The following is a 15,800-nucleotide window of genomic DNA, read 5'->3' on the forward strand; positions in this document are numbered from 1 at the left end:
GGACAAACACCTAATGCATGCAGGACTTAAAACCTAGATGACGGGTTGATGGGTGCAGCAAACCACCATGGCATGTGTATACCTACATAACAAACCTTCACATTCTGCACACGTATCCCAGAACTTAAAGTATATTAACAAAAAGAAATATGAAAGTTAAAGTTACAAATTTGGGAGCCTCTATATAGAGGAGCTCGTTGAATAGATGAGCTCACCAAACCCTAAAGAAGAAAAGAAAGTGCATAGAATCCTGAAAAAGGTGAAACACGAGGGAAGAGGCAGAGAGGAAGAACCAACAGTACCAAAATGAACACAGTCAAAAGTATTTCTTTCTATACTGTTTCCTGCATGTGCTGAAGCAAGTCATCAGTGAATCTGGCTTTGGAAAAGCCATGGTTGAAATGCATTTGAAATAAAGTTTTCATGGCAATGGTCTCTGAAATGACATCAACCCACAGAGCTTTTCCTGGTGTTGCATCATCCAGACAAGAAACTTCTAAGGCTCCTAGAGAAAAGCCAGCTTTTCATGAACCCCTAAAGTTTTCTCTGCCTATGGGTCCCCAAGAGAGTTTATGATAGTTAATTATTTTTCTCCATTTGTAACTTATGTGTGAGGTTTAAGATCAGGCATTGGGACTCATTAGAGACACTGTAGGACACAGCAAAATTGTAAGTGTAAATCTACAGCTGAGGCACCATTATTGCGGAATACAGGTTGGAAACGTCTCCCAGAGGTAGATAAGCAAACAGATGCTGATGTGTGCCCACCTATAAATGTGAAGTGATTAGTGCCATTATTGAAGGTGGACTTGACAAGGAGTCATACCTTTATGGTATGATTTCATAAACTTCTTACAAGAAACCCTGATCAAAAACATAGCTTACCTACTTGCGCAGTGAGGTTTGAGTTTCTCTAAATAAAGTTTCTTTCCTTTGGCTAAACGCATTGTAAGTGGCCCTGTGAACGGATTTGGAGTGTAGGTGGCTACTCAGCAGCTCACTCTGTCCCTGTCGAAATGACTTTATTAGATCCCTTCCTGAGAGTGAATGTGAAAACTAAGGGAATTTAGAGCAGCTAGTGCTGGTTGTTTAAAGACCAAAAATGTGCGCAGGCAGTGAACTTCGTTGCATAACTTGTGATTTTGTAAAAAACTCGGAAAAGTCTTTTGCTTCTCTAACTTGTCACAATGTCCAATATTTGTTCATTCAAGCCCATGCTATGGGTAGAGTTATTGTCTGAAGCATGAAACAATGATGCATTGAGATACGCTAAGCAACATTCACCCAGTGGTCACTAGAGTAACTGTTATTGACCAACACGACTCTGATCACAGTCTTTCAAGACTGCTTAAATGTTACTTTCTCAAAGACACCTAACCCTACCATCCTATTTAAATGCATAACTTACAGTCCTGGCCCTTTGTATTCTCTTTCCTTGCTTTTTTATTGCTCTTATTATCATCTAATATATTATATAAGTTATTTATTTATTGTCTGTCTTCCTCCTACTAGAATACAAGCTCAATGAGGGCAGAGACTTGTTTTGGTTAGGGCTTTATCTGTAGCCCCTAGAACAGTGTCTGACACAGTTTCTCAATATTTGTTGAATGAATTAATGAATGTCATTCTCTTAATGACTATTGGAGGTTACCCACTGGCTAATCAATTGTGGTTAATTATAGCATTGTAGGTTATCTTCAGTTTGTTTTTAGCATACTTTTCCAGACAAATCCATTATTCTTTTCAAGATTTCGCCCAGGTTGCTGCACATATCAATAGTCTGCTCTTTTTTTTTTTTTTTTTTTTGGCTGAGTCATATTCCATTTAGTGATTATACCATGGCTTATTTATGTACTCTTCTGTTGATGCTTGTTTGGGTCACATCTACCTTTTGACTGTTAGGAATAAAGCTGCTATAAATATTTGTGTTTGAGATTTTTTTTTTTGTGGAAAGATGCATTAATTTTTTGGGTATATACTTAGAAGTGAAATTGCTTCTTGGTTCAGGGTATTTGTTTTGTTTTATTAGATACTTCAACTTTTACACATGTTGTACCATTTTACATTTTTACTAGCGATATAAGAGTGTTTTATTTGCCCCACATTCTTGCCAACATTTGGTGCTGTCAGTCTTTTTAATTTTAGTTACCATGATGGGTATGTGGCGATAACTCATTGTGATCTTAATTTGCATTTTTCTAGTAAATAATGCTTGGAGCAACTTTCCATATGCTAATTGGCCATTTGAGGTATCTTCTGAAATGTCTGTTTCAATCTTTGTCCCATCAAAAGTTTTTAGTGTTTCAATAATTTATTTGTAGGAGTTTTTTATATATTGTAGATGAGTCTTTTTTTTTTTTTTTTTTTTTTGAGACAGAGTCTCGCTCTGTCGCCCAGGCTGGAGTGCAGTGGTGCAATCTCAGCTCACTGCAACCTCTACCTCCCCGTTTCAAGCGATTCTTGTACCTCAGCCTCCTGAGTAGCTAGAACTGCAGGCGTGCATCACCATGTCTGACTAATTTTTTGTGTGTATGTTTTTAGTAGAGATGGGGTTTCACCATGTTGGCCAGGCTGGTCTCGAACTCCTGGCCTCAGGTGATCCACTCACCTAGGCCTGAGTCTTTTGACAGATACAGTGACTATTTTCTCCCCGTAGTTTGCCTTTACATTTTCTTAATGGTGTATTTTAAAAAGCAGAAGTTTTAAATTTTGATCACATTGGATTATTATTTTTTTCTTTTATGGTTATTGTCTTTTAAGGTCAAGAAATCCTATTCTAAGGTCTTGAGAATAGGTCCTATTCTAAGGTCTGATTTTCTTCTGGATGTTTGTAGGCTTAGATTTTATATTTAAGTCTCTGATCCATCATGAATTAAATATGTATAGAATAAGATACGGGTTAAAGATCATTTTTGTTTACACATTGCTATCTAGTTATTCCAGAATCATTTATCAAAAATTTTTTTCCTCTTGTTGAATTGTTTTAGCACTTCTGTAAAAAAAAAAAAAAATCAACTGATCCTTTAAGTGAGTCTGTTTGTGGGTCCTGTGCTCTGCTCTATTAATCTATTTGCCTGTCTTTACTTCTCTACTAAACTGTTTTAATTTCTGAAACTTTATACAATTCTTGGAGTCAAATAGGGTAAGTTCTCCAACTTTCTTCTTTTTCAAAGTTATTTTGGCTATTCTAGGTCCTTTGCATTTTCATATAATTTTTAGAATTATTTTGTCAATTTCTGTCAACACGTCTGCTGGTATTTTAACTGGTATTGAATTGAATCCACTGATTAATTTAGGTAGAAGTAACAATTTAACAATATTTAGTTTTTCAATCCATGAATATGATATATCTTTCCATATATGTAGATTTTCTAAATATATTCAGTTATATGCTATAGTTTTCAATATAGAGGTATACAAAAATTTTGTTAAAGAAATTCTTAAGTATATCAATTTTTGTTGCTAGTGTCAATGTTATTGGAAAAATTTCATTTTGTAATTATCTTTTGCTAGTTTGTAGAAATGCGGTTAATTTTTATACGTTAACCTTGTATTCCATGCCTTCATTAAATTCACTTTTAAGTTCTAATAGCCTGCTTATAGGCTTACTTTGATTACTAGGTATATTCAAGTCATGTGTAAATTAAGATGGTTTTATATCTTCCATTTCCATCTTTAGTCCTCTTTATTGAAACAAATCAGAGAGAGCAAACTGACACTGGCAATCTTACGAGGGAGGATTTAGTTTGAGAGTACTGAGCAGCTGGAAGGTCAGGTGTGGTGTTCAGCAAGGTGGTGGAGGGAGAGGCAGTCAATAATTATTTTTTATTATATGCTTAATATTTTGACTGATACACGGTAGAGACCAAATTATGTTGTCCTCCTCCTCCTTTTTTTTTTTTTTTTTTTGAGACAGAGTCTCACTCTGTCACCCAGGCTGGAGTGCAGTGGTATGATCATGGCTCACTTCAGCCTCACCCTCCCTGGGCTCTGGTGGTTCTCCCACCTTAGCCTCCTGTGTAGCTGTTGCCCAGGCTGGTCTCAAACTCCTGGGTTCATGTGATCTGCCTACTTTGGCCTCTGAAAGTGCTAGGATTGCAGGTGTGAGCCACCGTGCCCAACTGGTTCTTTTTGAGATTGTTGAGAAGCTCAACATTTTCCCCTATTAAGTGGGCTAGGACTTCCCATACAATGTTGAATAAAACTTATGAGAGTGGACATTTTAGACTTGTTATTGACCTCACAATAAAAACAATCAGTATTTCACTATTGAGTATGATGTAGGTTTTTAGCTGTAGGTTTTTCACAGACATCTTTGATCAGATTTAGGATACTCCTTCCTATTCCTACATTGCTGAGCATTCTTACCATGAATAAGTATTGCTTTTTATCAAATAATCTTTCTGCATCTATTGAGATGATTATATAATTTTACTGTTTTATTCTATTAATATAGTGGATAATGTTGATTGATTTTTTAAATATTAATTTAAGCTTGTTCCTCTTAAGTTATTTAAAATTTTAAAAATATTTTGTTTTAGGTCTATTGTTGGAATTTTAACTATACCTCTCTATGTTATTTTTATTGCATTATTTGTATTACTGTATTATGTTTTATTGTTATTGACATTTTATATATCTTATTTCTACACATATTTTAAATCTACCATAAATTGTTTTCTATTGCTTTAAATGGTCAAAGTAATTTAAATGTAAGGAAAATTTTAAAATAGCCTTCTATATTTACCCACATATTTCCTATTTTCAGTGTTTCACATTTCTTCCTGAATATCTAAGCTTTCCTCTGGAACCATTTCCCTCTCCCTTTCTCAGGTTTTTTGCAGTGTTGGCTTATTGGTGACATATTCTTTCACCTTTTGTCTGAAAATTACTTGTTTTTTTGAAGAATATTTTAGCCAGGATATTTTTGCCAATATTAGGATGACAATTTTTTTTCCTTTTAGTACTTTAAAGGCCATTTCATTGTCTTCTGACTTCTATTTCTTTTATTACAAGTTAGTTATTATTATTTTTGCTTATTTGAATGCAATACATCTTTTATCTATGGTTGCTTTTAAGCTGCTTTTTTTTGTTATTGGTTTTCAACAGTTTGACTATGTCTGACATGCGTAGGTGTGGTATATTATGTATTCATCTTGTTTGTGGCTTCCTGAACTTTTTGCATAAATAGATTCATATGTTTTATTAAAATTGGAAAAATTTCAGCTATTATCTCTTAAAAAATTATTTCCACCCAATTCTCAGTTGACTCACATTTTGGAACTCTAATTATACATATGTTGGACTATTTAGCATTGCCCTAAAGGTTTTAGTTACCATGTTCTTCTTTAAAGTTACTTTTTTCCTGTCCATATTTTAGTATGGATAATTTCTACTGATTTGTCTTTGCTTATACTGATCTTTCCTTTGACTGTGCCTGATCTGCTATTAAGCTAATCTGGTGAATTTTTATCTCCAATATTTTTAGTTTTGAAATTTTCATTTGGTTATCTTGATTGTTTCTATTGCTTTGTTGGATATATTAGACAATTCTGTCCTTTTATCTAAATTTTTAAAAATAATTATAGAAGTTATTTTAAAGTCCTTGTCTGTTAATTTCAACATCTAGATCAGATGTGGACCTGATTCTAATATATTTTTCCATCTTGACTTTGGGTCACATTTTCTTGCTTCTTTGTGTTTCTAGTAATTTTTGACTTTGTGATATTGGACACTGTGGATATGTTTTAGAGACAGTGGATTATGTTGGCCTTTGCTACAGAGTGTTAAATTTTGTTCTGGGATGTAGTTAATTTATTAGCAGATTCCTTTGATCTTGCTAAGACCTTTGTTGTGATTCAGTTTTGCCCTTAGCACAAAGGCATAGTCTTTACTCTTAGTGTATGACTTTTCAGGGATCTCACTTAATGTCTGGTTTGCTGAACAAGGTCTCTCCATTTTCAGTAAGTCAGAATTCTAATTTTTATCAGGCGCTGTGGATCCTCTGTGATCTCTGTTCAGTTCTTAGACCCCCAGCAACTGTTGTCTCCTAAGCCAGTAGAATCTTGCCCTACACATATAAAATTTAGGATTCAGCCAAGAACTTAAGGGAGTCCTTTGTGCAGGTACCTAAGGATCCTTTTTTTCTTTTTTTTTTGGCTTCTTGTTCTCCATTCCTTGCCCCACAAATTCTAGCTGTCTTAGCCTCCTTACACTTTTTCATTCCACTAGTAGAAGCTACTGCCATTTGTTGGGGCACCACTTTACTATGCATGGTTTAGAACCTGGCCTTAGAGAAAGTTGGGGTGAATGTGTTAGTTACCTCGTTTTCTTGCCTTTTCTCAAGAATTTCATCCCTATGTTGTCTAGTTTCCAAGTATTGCAAATAGTTGCTTTATATACTTTTTCCAGTCTTTTTTTTTTTTTTTTTTTGTGGTCAGAGGGGTAAGTGCAATAATAGCAATACCGTCACACCTGAAATAAAAAGTCTCATAACACGTTTCCATTATTTGTGTTTTACATTTCAGGCAAAATGAAAGTCAGGTGAGTTCATGGATGAGGAGAGATTGGAAATGTGGAGACTTAGAAGAGATCTGTGACCTTTATGTCTTTGAACTTTTTAGTGGTCTTAGTCTGTAAGATGAGGGCAAATAATAGTTCTGTGGATCTATCAGTTCCTGGCATTGGAAATGCTTGGGAAGATTTAAAAAACATAGCCACCATGTCCATATCTATGGAGATTCTGATTCCAAACGTGTGACTGGAGCCCAGCATTTCCTTTTAATGAATATTCTAGGTAATTGTGATAACCAGCTAGGTTTGGGAAACACTGAATGAGATACTCTCTCAAGTCTTTTCAGGTCTAAAATTTTCTGAGTTTGTGGGTTTGACGTTAAAGAAAATAAGTAAGTATCTTAGAGACAGAGACATAGGATAGACAATTTTAATCCAGGCAGAGGTTGGAGGTATGGAGTAAAAGAAAAAGACAAATGCAAACCAAAGAGGAAGAACAAATGTGGATGTATTCCTGCAGTGGGAACTGGGTCTACTAGGACTCAGTTTGAGGGCACTGAACAGATGGAAAGTCAGTTGGGAGAAGTGCTCAAAGAAAAGTGGGTGGAAGGCAGGGACAGCCAAAGGGAATTTTGACTAGTTATTAATTTAGAAAAAGGCTGGTCTTGGCAGACGTTGAGAGCAGTTACCTGATAGGGATTCTTGTTACCATTAAACATACACTCCATGAGAGGACAGGGGAGGGGAATGAGAGAAGTCTTTTCTTGTCTGAGCTGGGAGTAGAGTAGTGCAATTAATTCCTGAGATGAGTGGAATATGAATAAATTATTGAATATCCTATTCTAAATTACAATAGCCCTTTGTGTTAACCTTTCCAGGCTCTACCTGCTTCCTTTTAAAATTAAATTCATTGAATATTTACTTGTTATTTGTCGAGAGACTGTCAGATCCAAGAAGGCAAGGGCTCTGCTTTATGGATTTCAGTAGCTGTCCTTGGGAGGTAGTTTAGTCTAGCAGCCACATAAGGGGCGTGGAGTCAGACAGACCTAAGCATACCTGTGGACTCTGACACATCTTGTCTCTGTGAGCAACTTACCTGTAAAATAGGTATTGTGAGAAATTAATGAATATATGTTTGTATATGCATACATTGGATCTTGGCAGCCAGAATAAGGGTACTATGTCAGGTACTAAATTATTGGGTATTCAAGAAATGGTAATGATAATCATTTTTTTTCACAATGATTTTCTCTTAATAGTACTGGATACATGTTAGTAGAAAGCCAAATCAAGCAATTCCAAGAGATAAACAAACATTTCTTTTTCCCTAGGGAAAGTAATCGCTAAGGAAGTGGTCTTGAGGGAGTCTCTATCTTAATAGTCAGTCACTGAAGTCTGTAATCCAGAATAAAACTCTTTAGTCTTTTGTTATTCACTGGTCAGGAAAAAGCTTTGTGTCCTTCCTGGAAGCTGGAGAGGCCTTTGGGCAAATGAACAATTGGAAGTCATGTCCTTCAGTGCAGAAAGTGTTATGAGATACATTAGAGGTTCTGATCCTTTGACCTGTACTGAGAAGAGAGGGCTTTGAGCTTTCAAATCTGTCATCTTCTCTTCACTAGGGTCATCTTCCTCCCCAGAATGTGGAAAAGAGGCAGTAGAGAATAGCATTTACAGCTCTAAAGGGAAGGAAGGTGAGTGCCTGCCCTGATGCTGGTCACTTAGGTAACATGGTGATTTCAAGTGCAAACCATTTGAGCCATACTGCTGAAATTCACCTTCTGCCTGCAACTCGGTGGTTTGGGGACTTTTGTCTAGTTGTGTCACCTTACTTGTTTCATCTGTAAAATGAAGATAATAATATTGCTACATGGCTCTTCAAACAGAACCTCTTATAGTAACCACTCAATAAGCGTCAGCTTTAAAAAGTTATTAAATGTACAGCCACTTGAGCTAAGAGATCTTGGAAAAGCATGAGCTCACCTACTTAATCTGACAGCGTGGACCCAGAGGTGGAAGCTCTGAGCAGAGCCACTGCGGCTTCTGCATCTCAGGATTCCCTTCAGGGAAGAGGTCCAGGTTTTACCAAGTGAAGCAGAGACAGGAGAGGGAAAGTATAGAAAAGGGACTGACTTAAGGATCTCAAAGACACTTAGCTTATTTTTGGTACCCCTTTCTTTAGCAGAACCAGCTCTCATTCTGCAGTTACAGTTTAGTCTCATATTACACTTTGGGAGTTATAATCACTTGGACTGTGAAGACAGACCCCTAGTGAGTGGTGAAAACCTTCCTACCGAAGTTCAAATCTCTCTCCTTGGATTCCTTTTCCAAGAATGGGAGATAGAGACTAAGAATGTGGTGGTGATGGTTCTTTCTAAATGGTCCTCTTCTCTTGTCCCCTCAGACTTTCCTGCCCGACCAAAAAGAATGGCAGCCAAAAATTCTTCCGTGACAGAGTTTATCCTCGAAGGCTTAACCGACCAGCTGGGACTCCGGATCCCCCTCTTCTTCCTGTTTCTGGGTTTCTACATGGTCACTGTGGTGGGGAACCTGGGCTTGATAACCCTGATTGGGCTGAACTCTCACCTGCACACTCCCATGTACTTCTTCCTCTTTAACCTCTCTTTAATAGATTTTTGTTTCTCCACTACCATCACTCCCAAAATGCTGATAAATTTTGTCTCAAGGAAGAACATCATTTCCTTCACAGGGTGTATGACTCAGCTGTTTTTCTTCTGCTTCTTTGTCGTCTCTGAGTCCTTCATCCTGTCAGCGATGGCATATGACCGCTACGTGGCCATCTGTAACCCACTGTTGTACACGGCCACCATGTCTCCCCAGGTGTGTTTACTCCTTTTGTTGGGTGCCTATGGGATGGGGTTTGCTGGGGCCATGGCCCACACAGGAAGCATAATGAACCTGACCTTCTGTGCTGACAACCTTGTCAATCATTTCATGTGTGACATCCTTCCTCTCCTTCAGCTCTCCTGCAACAGCTCTTACATGAATGAGCTGGTGCTCTTTATTCTTGTGGCTGTTGACATTGGATTGCCCATTGTCAGTGTCTTTATTTCTTATGCCCTCATCCTCTCCAGCATTCTTCACATCAGTTCTACAGAAGGCAGGTCCAAAGCTTTTAGTACTTGCAGTGCCCACATAATTGTAGTTTTGCTTTTCTTTGGTTCTGGTGCTTTCACGTATCTGAAACCCCCTTCCATCCTGCCCCTTGAGCAAGGAAAAGTGTCCTCCCTGTTCTATACCATCATAGTCCCCATGTTAAACCCATTAATCTATAGCTTGAGGAACAAGGATGTCAAAGTTGCCTTGAGGAGAACTTTGGGCAGAAAAATCTTTTCTTAAAGGAGTAGTATTGGAGGAAGGAAATACAATGCTTTGCTTATTAGCATGTGTTTTCAGTGAGATTCAAGTTCCATTTTTTTTCCTGTCTTGTACAGAAAGAGAATTTTAAATCTTTACATTTGGATGAATGTTAAATGCAGACATATTCTCCCTGTCTGCTCCACTGCTCCACCTCAGTTATTCCAAGATTTCTTCATTTTATGCAAATTTTTCTATAATCATAGGTCATTTAATTGTGAATTGGCCTTAACACATTATTTAATCTAGCCTCCTCAATTAACACATGTTGGAGACTCAGAAATATATATGTTGCTCAAGGACACACAACTACTTGGTGGCACAACTGGTACTGGTATCCAGGTCCTTGAATTCCAAGCTGCTTTTTTTTATGTCATTTTTTCATGCTTTGTTGATGCCCTTGCAGATTTCCTTTTAAAAGTATGAAAACTTAACACATTAAAACCTAATTCTATTCATAGTAATTTAATGTGACCTGTCAATAAATAATTTTTAAATATTTCATTTTTTTTTTCAAGAGGATAGATGGAACATTTTCTTGAGTTGGTCTTGGCCAAATGAGAAGAGAATTGTGTTAAGTTTGTAGTACGTGAGTGACCTTGAGTTAAGATTGAGGTTGTGTGGAACCCTAGGAACCCAGTCTAGGGAATTAGGACTTCCGTAGGGTTAAGGGTTATAAAGATGCTGAGAAGAAAGTCGTACATTCATTTGAAGACTTAAAGAATCAGAATGTAGAGCTTTTTCAAGGGTTAGTTTGGGTGTTTGAGCTGTGATGGAGAAATCTGTGGCTTAGGATAATCAACCAAGGGTCTGCAAGTTTTAGAGGTGCAGTAAACAATGTTGAGAATCTAGGTAGCTATTAAAACACCACTAAGTAGCTGATTATCAGAAGAGGCAATTTCCATTGAATTTTAAGGTACTGCAGACAGCGCTCATACAAGCATATGTGGTAAAAGATAATTCATCCAAGACTGGGTTATAAACCCACAACATATAATGACAGCTATATAACACATCAGATCAATACACTTTGATCTAAATAATTTATTAGTAGCAAAGGAAGGTTCCTTTGGATTAGGATTAATATGTTAAGTGTTGGGGAGACACTTTGATTTCCGAGCTTTTCCTTGGGAATATTCTCTTCTTTGGGAAAAAGAGAAGTTTAGATGAGGGTGTAGTTTTGTTCTTTGGTATGACATGAAGGGCTTGAAGTCATAAGACTGAGTGTGTGTGTGTGTGTGTGTGTGTGGTGGGAAAGATTTTTCTTTAGTCAGCATGGAATAGGAAAGAGAAGTGAGTTCAGGAGACTTGTGGGTGGGCGTCTGGTGGGTGAGGTGAATAGGCTATTTGAGGTAGGGAGCAGATGAAAACAGCAATTCGTGAGGCACATGATGGAGTTGGTTTTGTATCCTGGCTCAGTTGCTTAGTAATTGTGTGACTTTGGGCAAATTACCTAAGGTCTCTAAATATTAATTTTTTTATTTTTGAAAGTGAGATAATGTTTCTGACTTCGTGGGGTCTTTGAAGAATTAAATGCAAGGCACTTACTACATTTTAGTTATCACCCTGCAATAATTCTTTTATGTAATTATCAACACTTCCTTGAGTTTTTCCATGAGCTGAGACAAGTCACTTCATCTTTCTGGAACTCTGCTTAGTCTTGAAAAAAATGAACTCTAAATATCGTTTAAAAAGTCAGGTATTTTGACTAAGTAATATTTGCATATGGTACAGCATTAAACAATATAAATAAGAGGAGAAAATATGTCTTCCTCTTATTTTGTCATTCCATTCCTAAAATCTCCTTCCTAAAAACAACAGTTGTTGCTGATTTCTTGTGAGTCTTCTCATATTCAAGCATATCTAGCTATCTATGTATCTTTCTATCTATGCATGTATCTATGTATGTGTGTACATATCTATCTATCTAATTTATCTAATCTATCTGTCTGCCTATCTATTCATCCACCTATCTTGTTTTAAAGTTGTATAAAAAGGCATTTTCCAATGGAAACAACTTAGAAGAGGATGGGATAAGAGAACAAGGCAGGGGTAAAAAGAAGAGGAGCCAATCACAGAAGAGATCTGGGAAGGGATGCGGCTGAGGAAGGAGAGAAAGAACAGAGGCACCCTTGACCCTGCACCCTTGACTCTGGATGCATCACTGTGGGCCCCAACCCTGCAGCCACAGGGTAACCTTTTGGTTCCCTGATCTTCTGTCCTCACCTTGTGGTTGCACCACCCCCATCACTATTTGGTTGATGTTGTGGTGAGGTCAGAGCCTCTGATAGTTAAGAATATCAGCATGGTAAGTATTTTTAATCCATCACAAATTTCTCTACGTGCTTATCTATTTTAACTAATGAGGCACATGGTTTTTCTTTTTCTGATTCTTGGAGCAACTCACATATTATTGTTGAAAATTGGGAATGTGAAATATGTATGAAGAAAATGATTACCTATCTCAATGTGGTAGTTTGCGTTACTGGTCAAAATTCATCATTCATCTAGTAGTATTACAGCTCCATTCCCTTGCCATGGTTTCATAGAGGTAGGGTATATTTCCTTGCCCGTGACTGTTGGCTTGGCCAGGTGACCTATTTTGACTAATAGGATATTAGTAGATGTGATGTTGGCAGGAGCTTGGAATATCTTTGCATGGTATTTGCCCTCTTTTGCTTCTGCCATTGCCTTGAGAAGTATCCCTCCTGGGTAACTGCTGCCTCTCCCAACTAATTCTCAATATGAACACACGAGGAGCAGTGTTCACTGTGCAGAGCAAGCAGTGCGGCCCAGCTGAGCCCAGACAAGATGAACCACCACAATCAATTTGTAGACATGTGAGAAACAAATATTCCTTGTTGTATGCCAATGAGATTGTGTTTGGTTGTTATATAACAATAGCTAACTGGTCTACTCCACCATTCACAGAACAGGAAAGGAGAATATCATCTGGAATACGAAAGTCTCTTCCAGTAGGCTCATCCTCTATGTGCTGTGTTACAAAATGTTGTTTAACTCATCATTATAATGTGATCTTTAATCCTTATCAATAATTTTTTTGAATTGTAATTTTCCATGGACTTAATCATGTAGCTATGTCATATTTTATTTCAGCTTTTTCCTGTTGCTAAACATTAACTTTGTGTCAGTCTCCCCAACATTTAATTGGTGTAAATAATACTATAACTATAACTTTTGTGTTAAAATTTTTTTAAAAATTAAGCAATCTCCTACTAAAAGAATGTGTTAAAATTTTTATCTAGGGCCAGGTGCGGTGGCTAACGCCTGTAATCCCAGCACTTTGGGAGGCTGAGGCGGGCAGATCACAAGGTCAGGAGATCGAGACCATCCTGGCTAACACAGTGAAACCTGTCTCTACTAAACTACAAAAAATTAGCCGGGCATGGTGGCAAACACCTGTAGTCCCAGCTACTCGGGAGGCTGAGGCAGGAGAATGGTGTGAACCCAGGAGGTGGAGCTTGCAGTGAGCCAAGATCACACCACTGCACTCCAGCCTGGGTGACAGAGCGAAACTCCATCTAAAACAACAACAACGACGACGACGACGACGACGACGACGACAAAAAATTATCTAGATTTCTGATTATTTTCTCAGGAGAGATTCCTGTTGTGTCTTTCCTATTTTTCTGTTCAAAATATTTTTCAGTTTTTCCTGTGATTTCCTCTTCCTTGATCCATGTGTTGTTTAGTCATTCTTTTCTCAGATATATTTTTGCTAAGTTGACAGGTGAGTTAGAGCTTCAACCCTCTCTCTCCTCTGTGTTTTGGTCACCCTAACTGGGTGAACACTGCCACACCTCCGTGTACCTTTATATCTTTAGCTTTTCCTTCATAGGTTTCTTCTATTCCTCTGTCATTTCTCCCCAAATGACGATAAGCTTTGTGACAGAAAAGAACATCATCACCTTGTGACATCAAACACTCAGCCTTTTTCTTTGGCTTCTTTGTTGTTAGTGATTACTCCACATTTATCCCACTGGCCTTGGATCACTATGAGGCCATGACCCTGCAGGTCTATTTCGTAAGTTTCATTTCTGTAGATGGTTCATAAGTTATAGAATTTGCTGATGTTGTGGTCCCTCAGGGGACAGGGACCAAATCCTCTTTTGTGATCACAACTGCATGAGCCTTAACTTATAAACATAGGGCTGCTCCAGGATGCCGAATCAGTACCTATGTCAGAAGCATGTGGATGTGTATTCATGAGAACCAGCATTGTACTATGCTGTGTTATCATTTTTCATATTTTATTTTCATTCTTTTCATCATTTTTCATTAACCCAGTGGTCCAAATCTTCAGCCAGATTCCATAAATCTGGATTTATGGAATTTTGGATTAGGAACATTCATTTACCTCAGGTCTCCAGGAGCTATGGGTTAGTGTAAATTACACAGTCTCCTTCACCAAGATGGGGCCAGTGATGAACTGTCTGTTCAACATCTTGAGGAACAAGACTGTCTAACTTGCTGCAATGAAACCTTTGTCGTTTTCTTCTTGATTTTGAGCAGTGATGGTTACTAGGACTCATTCTGAATGCTTCCCAAAGAATATTTTTCCTCTTAATGTTTTCTTTGTAAGTGTAGGCCGTATTTAACCTTTCTACCAATGGCTAGAATCATACACGGTCTTGGGATAGTCCAATTCTGTCACACTGGCAGCGGAATATCACATGCACCTCCACAGCTGGTGGCTGGGAGACACTGTCTTTGTCTTGCTTTTGTGAACTCCGTATGGCCCTGGTTTCTTCATAACATTTGTTTTGGAAGCCAAGACCTACGCAGAGCATCTGATTAGCTGAAATGGGGTGGTGTGGTTGGGCTGTGGATTCCAGGAGTCTGGGAGCTAGTGTCTGGTAATACTAGTGGGGAGATTTCAACTAAGATTCACACAAGGGCCGATTCCCCAGTGAGAGCAGGGTTCTGATACTGAGAAGCCAAATATCTCCTGATCTTAGCCAAATAGCAGAGAAGCAATGAGAAGCCAGATAGTGACTGCACTTCCTTATCCTTCAGGTATCTGAATTTCTCTTCTTCAGAGAGGCTATACCTTACCTTAGAAAGTCAGTTCAGTTTCCCCAGTTAATGAGTCCATAGGACCCTCAACTTACCTTTGGAGCACTTAACCCACTTCTAATTAATTATAAACAGTGACATCTAGGACCTCTTTCTAATAGATGTTTGGCTTGGGATTTTACATGTCATGTAGAGGTAATGTAAAGTCCAGGTCTATGCACATGTGTGTGCTGGCGTGGTAAGGAATTCTTAGAGCAGAGGCTTTTCCTTTCTCTCTGTTTTCCTTTTCCATCCAGAGTCAAAGTTAAGACCAGCCTGCACCCTCACCATCTCCCTGAGGGCACACTTCTTTTCTGGTTCATTCACTCAGGCTTTACGTACTTTGGGCGTGGGTTTATGGGAGTGGTGGGGAGGTAAGGTGGCCTCTAATTCCACATCCATCCTGTCTGGGCTCCAGGTTTTATCTCTCGCCCTTCATGGGACAAAATCCAGGCTGCAGGCCTCCTAAGACTGGCAGATACTTCCAAGGGAAACAATGGCTCCTGCCTTATCTATACTGTTAGATGCTGTGATCCTGTCTTTATTTTTTACTTCTAAAATCTCTCTATTTTTAGACCAGCTAAGCCAATTAGTGGGTTAGTATGTTTGTTATTAACATTTTCGTTCAGCATTTTTCTCTGTTTTAGAGGTAGGACTTTTTTTTTTTTTTTTTTCCTGAACATTCAAACTACTAAGTGGTTAGAAATAACAATTCAGAAAATTAATAAATAGACTTGTTTTTTGTTTTAATAAACGCAAAATAATTTCTTCTCTCTTATGCTTTCTTTGAGTATTTCTTTGTATTGGGTGAAACTCATGGGAGAAGAAATAATGGG

The 15,800-nt window shown here is 37.9% G+C and overlaps 1 protein-coding gene across 1 annotated transcript; it reads left to right on the forward strand.

The window, feature by feature from the left end:
- Nucleotides 1–4,023: 4,023 nt before the first annotated feature.
- Nucleotides 4,024–13,102, forward strand: LOC101003815 (olfactory receptor 8B12). Its single transcript, XM_021926688.2, has one exon. The coding sequence runs from the start codon at nt 8,875–8,877 to the stop codon at nt 9,868–9,870; it is 996 nt and encodes a 331-aa protein (XP_021782380.2). The 5' UTR covers nt 4,024–8,874; the 3' UTR covers nt 9,871–13,102.
- Nucleotides 13,103–15,800: the final 2,698 nt, after the last annotated feature.

This window comes from Papio anubis, chromosome 12 (assembly GCF_008728515.1).
Source record: "Papio anubis isolate 15944 chromosome 12, Panubis1.0, whole genome shotgun sequence".
Lineage (NCBI taxonomy): Eukaryota > Metazoa > Chordata > Mammalia > Primates > Cercopithecidae > Papio > Papio anubis.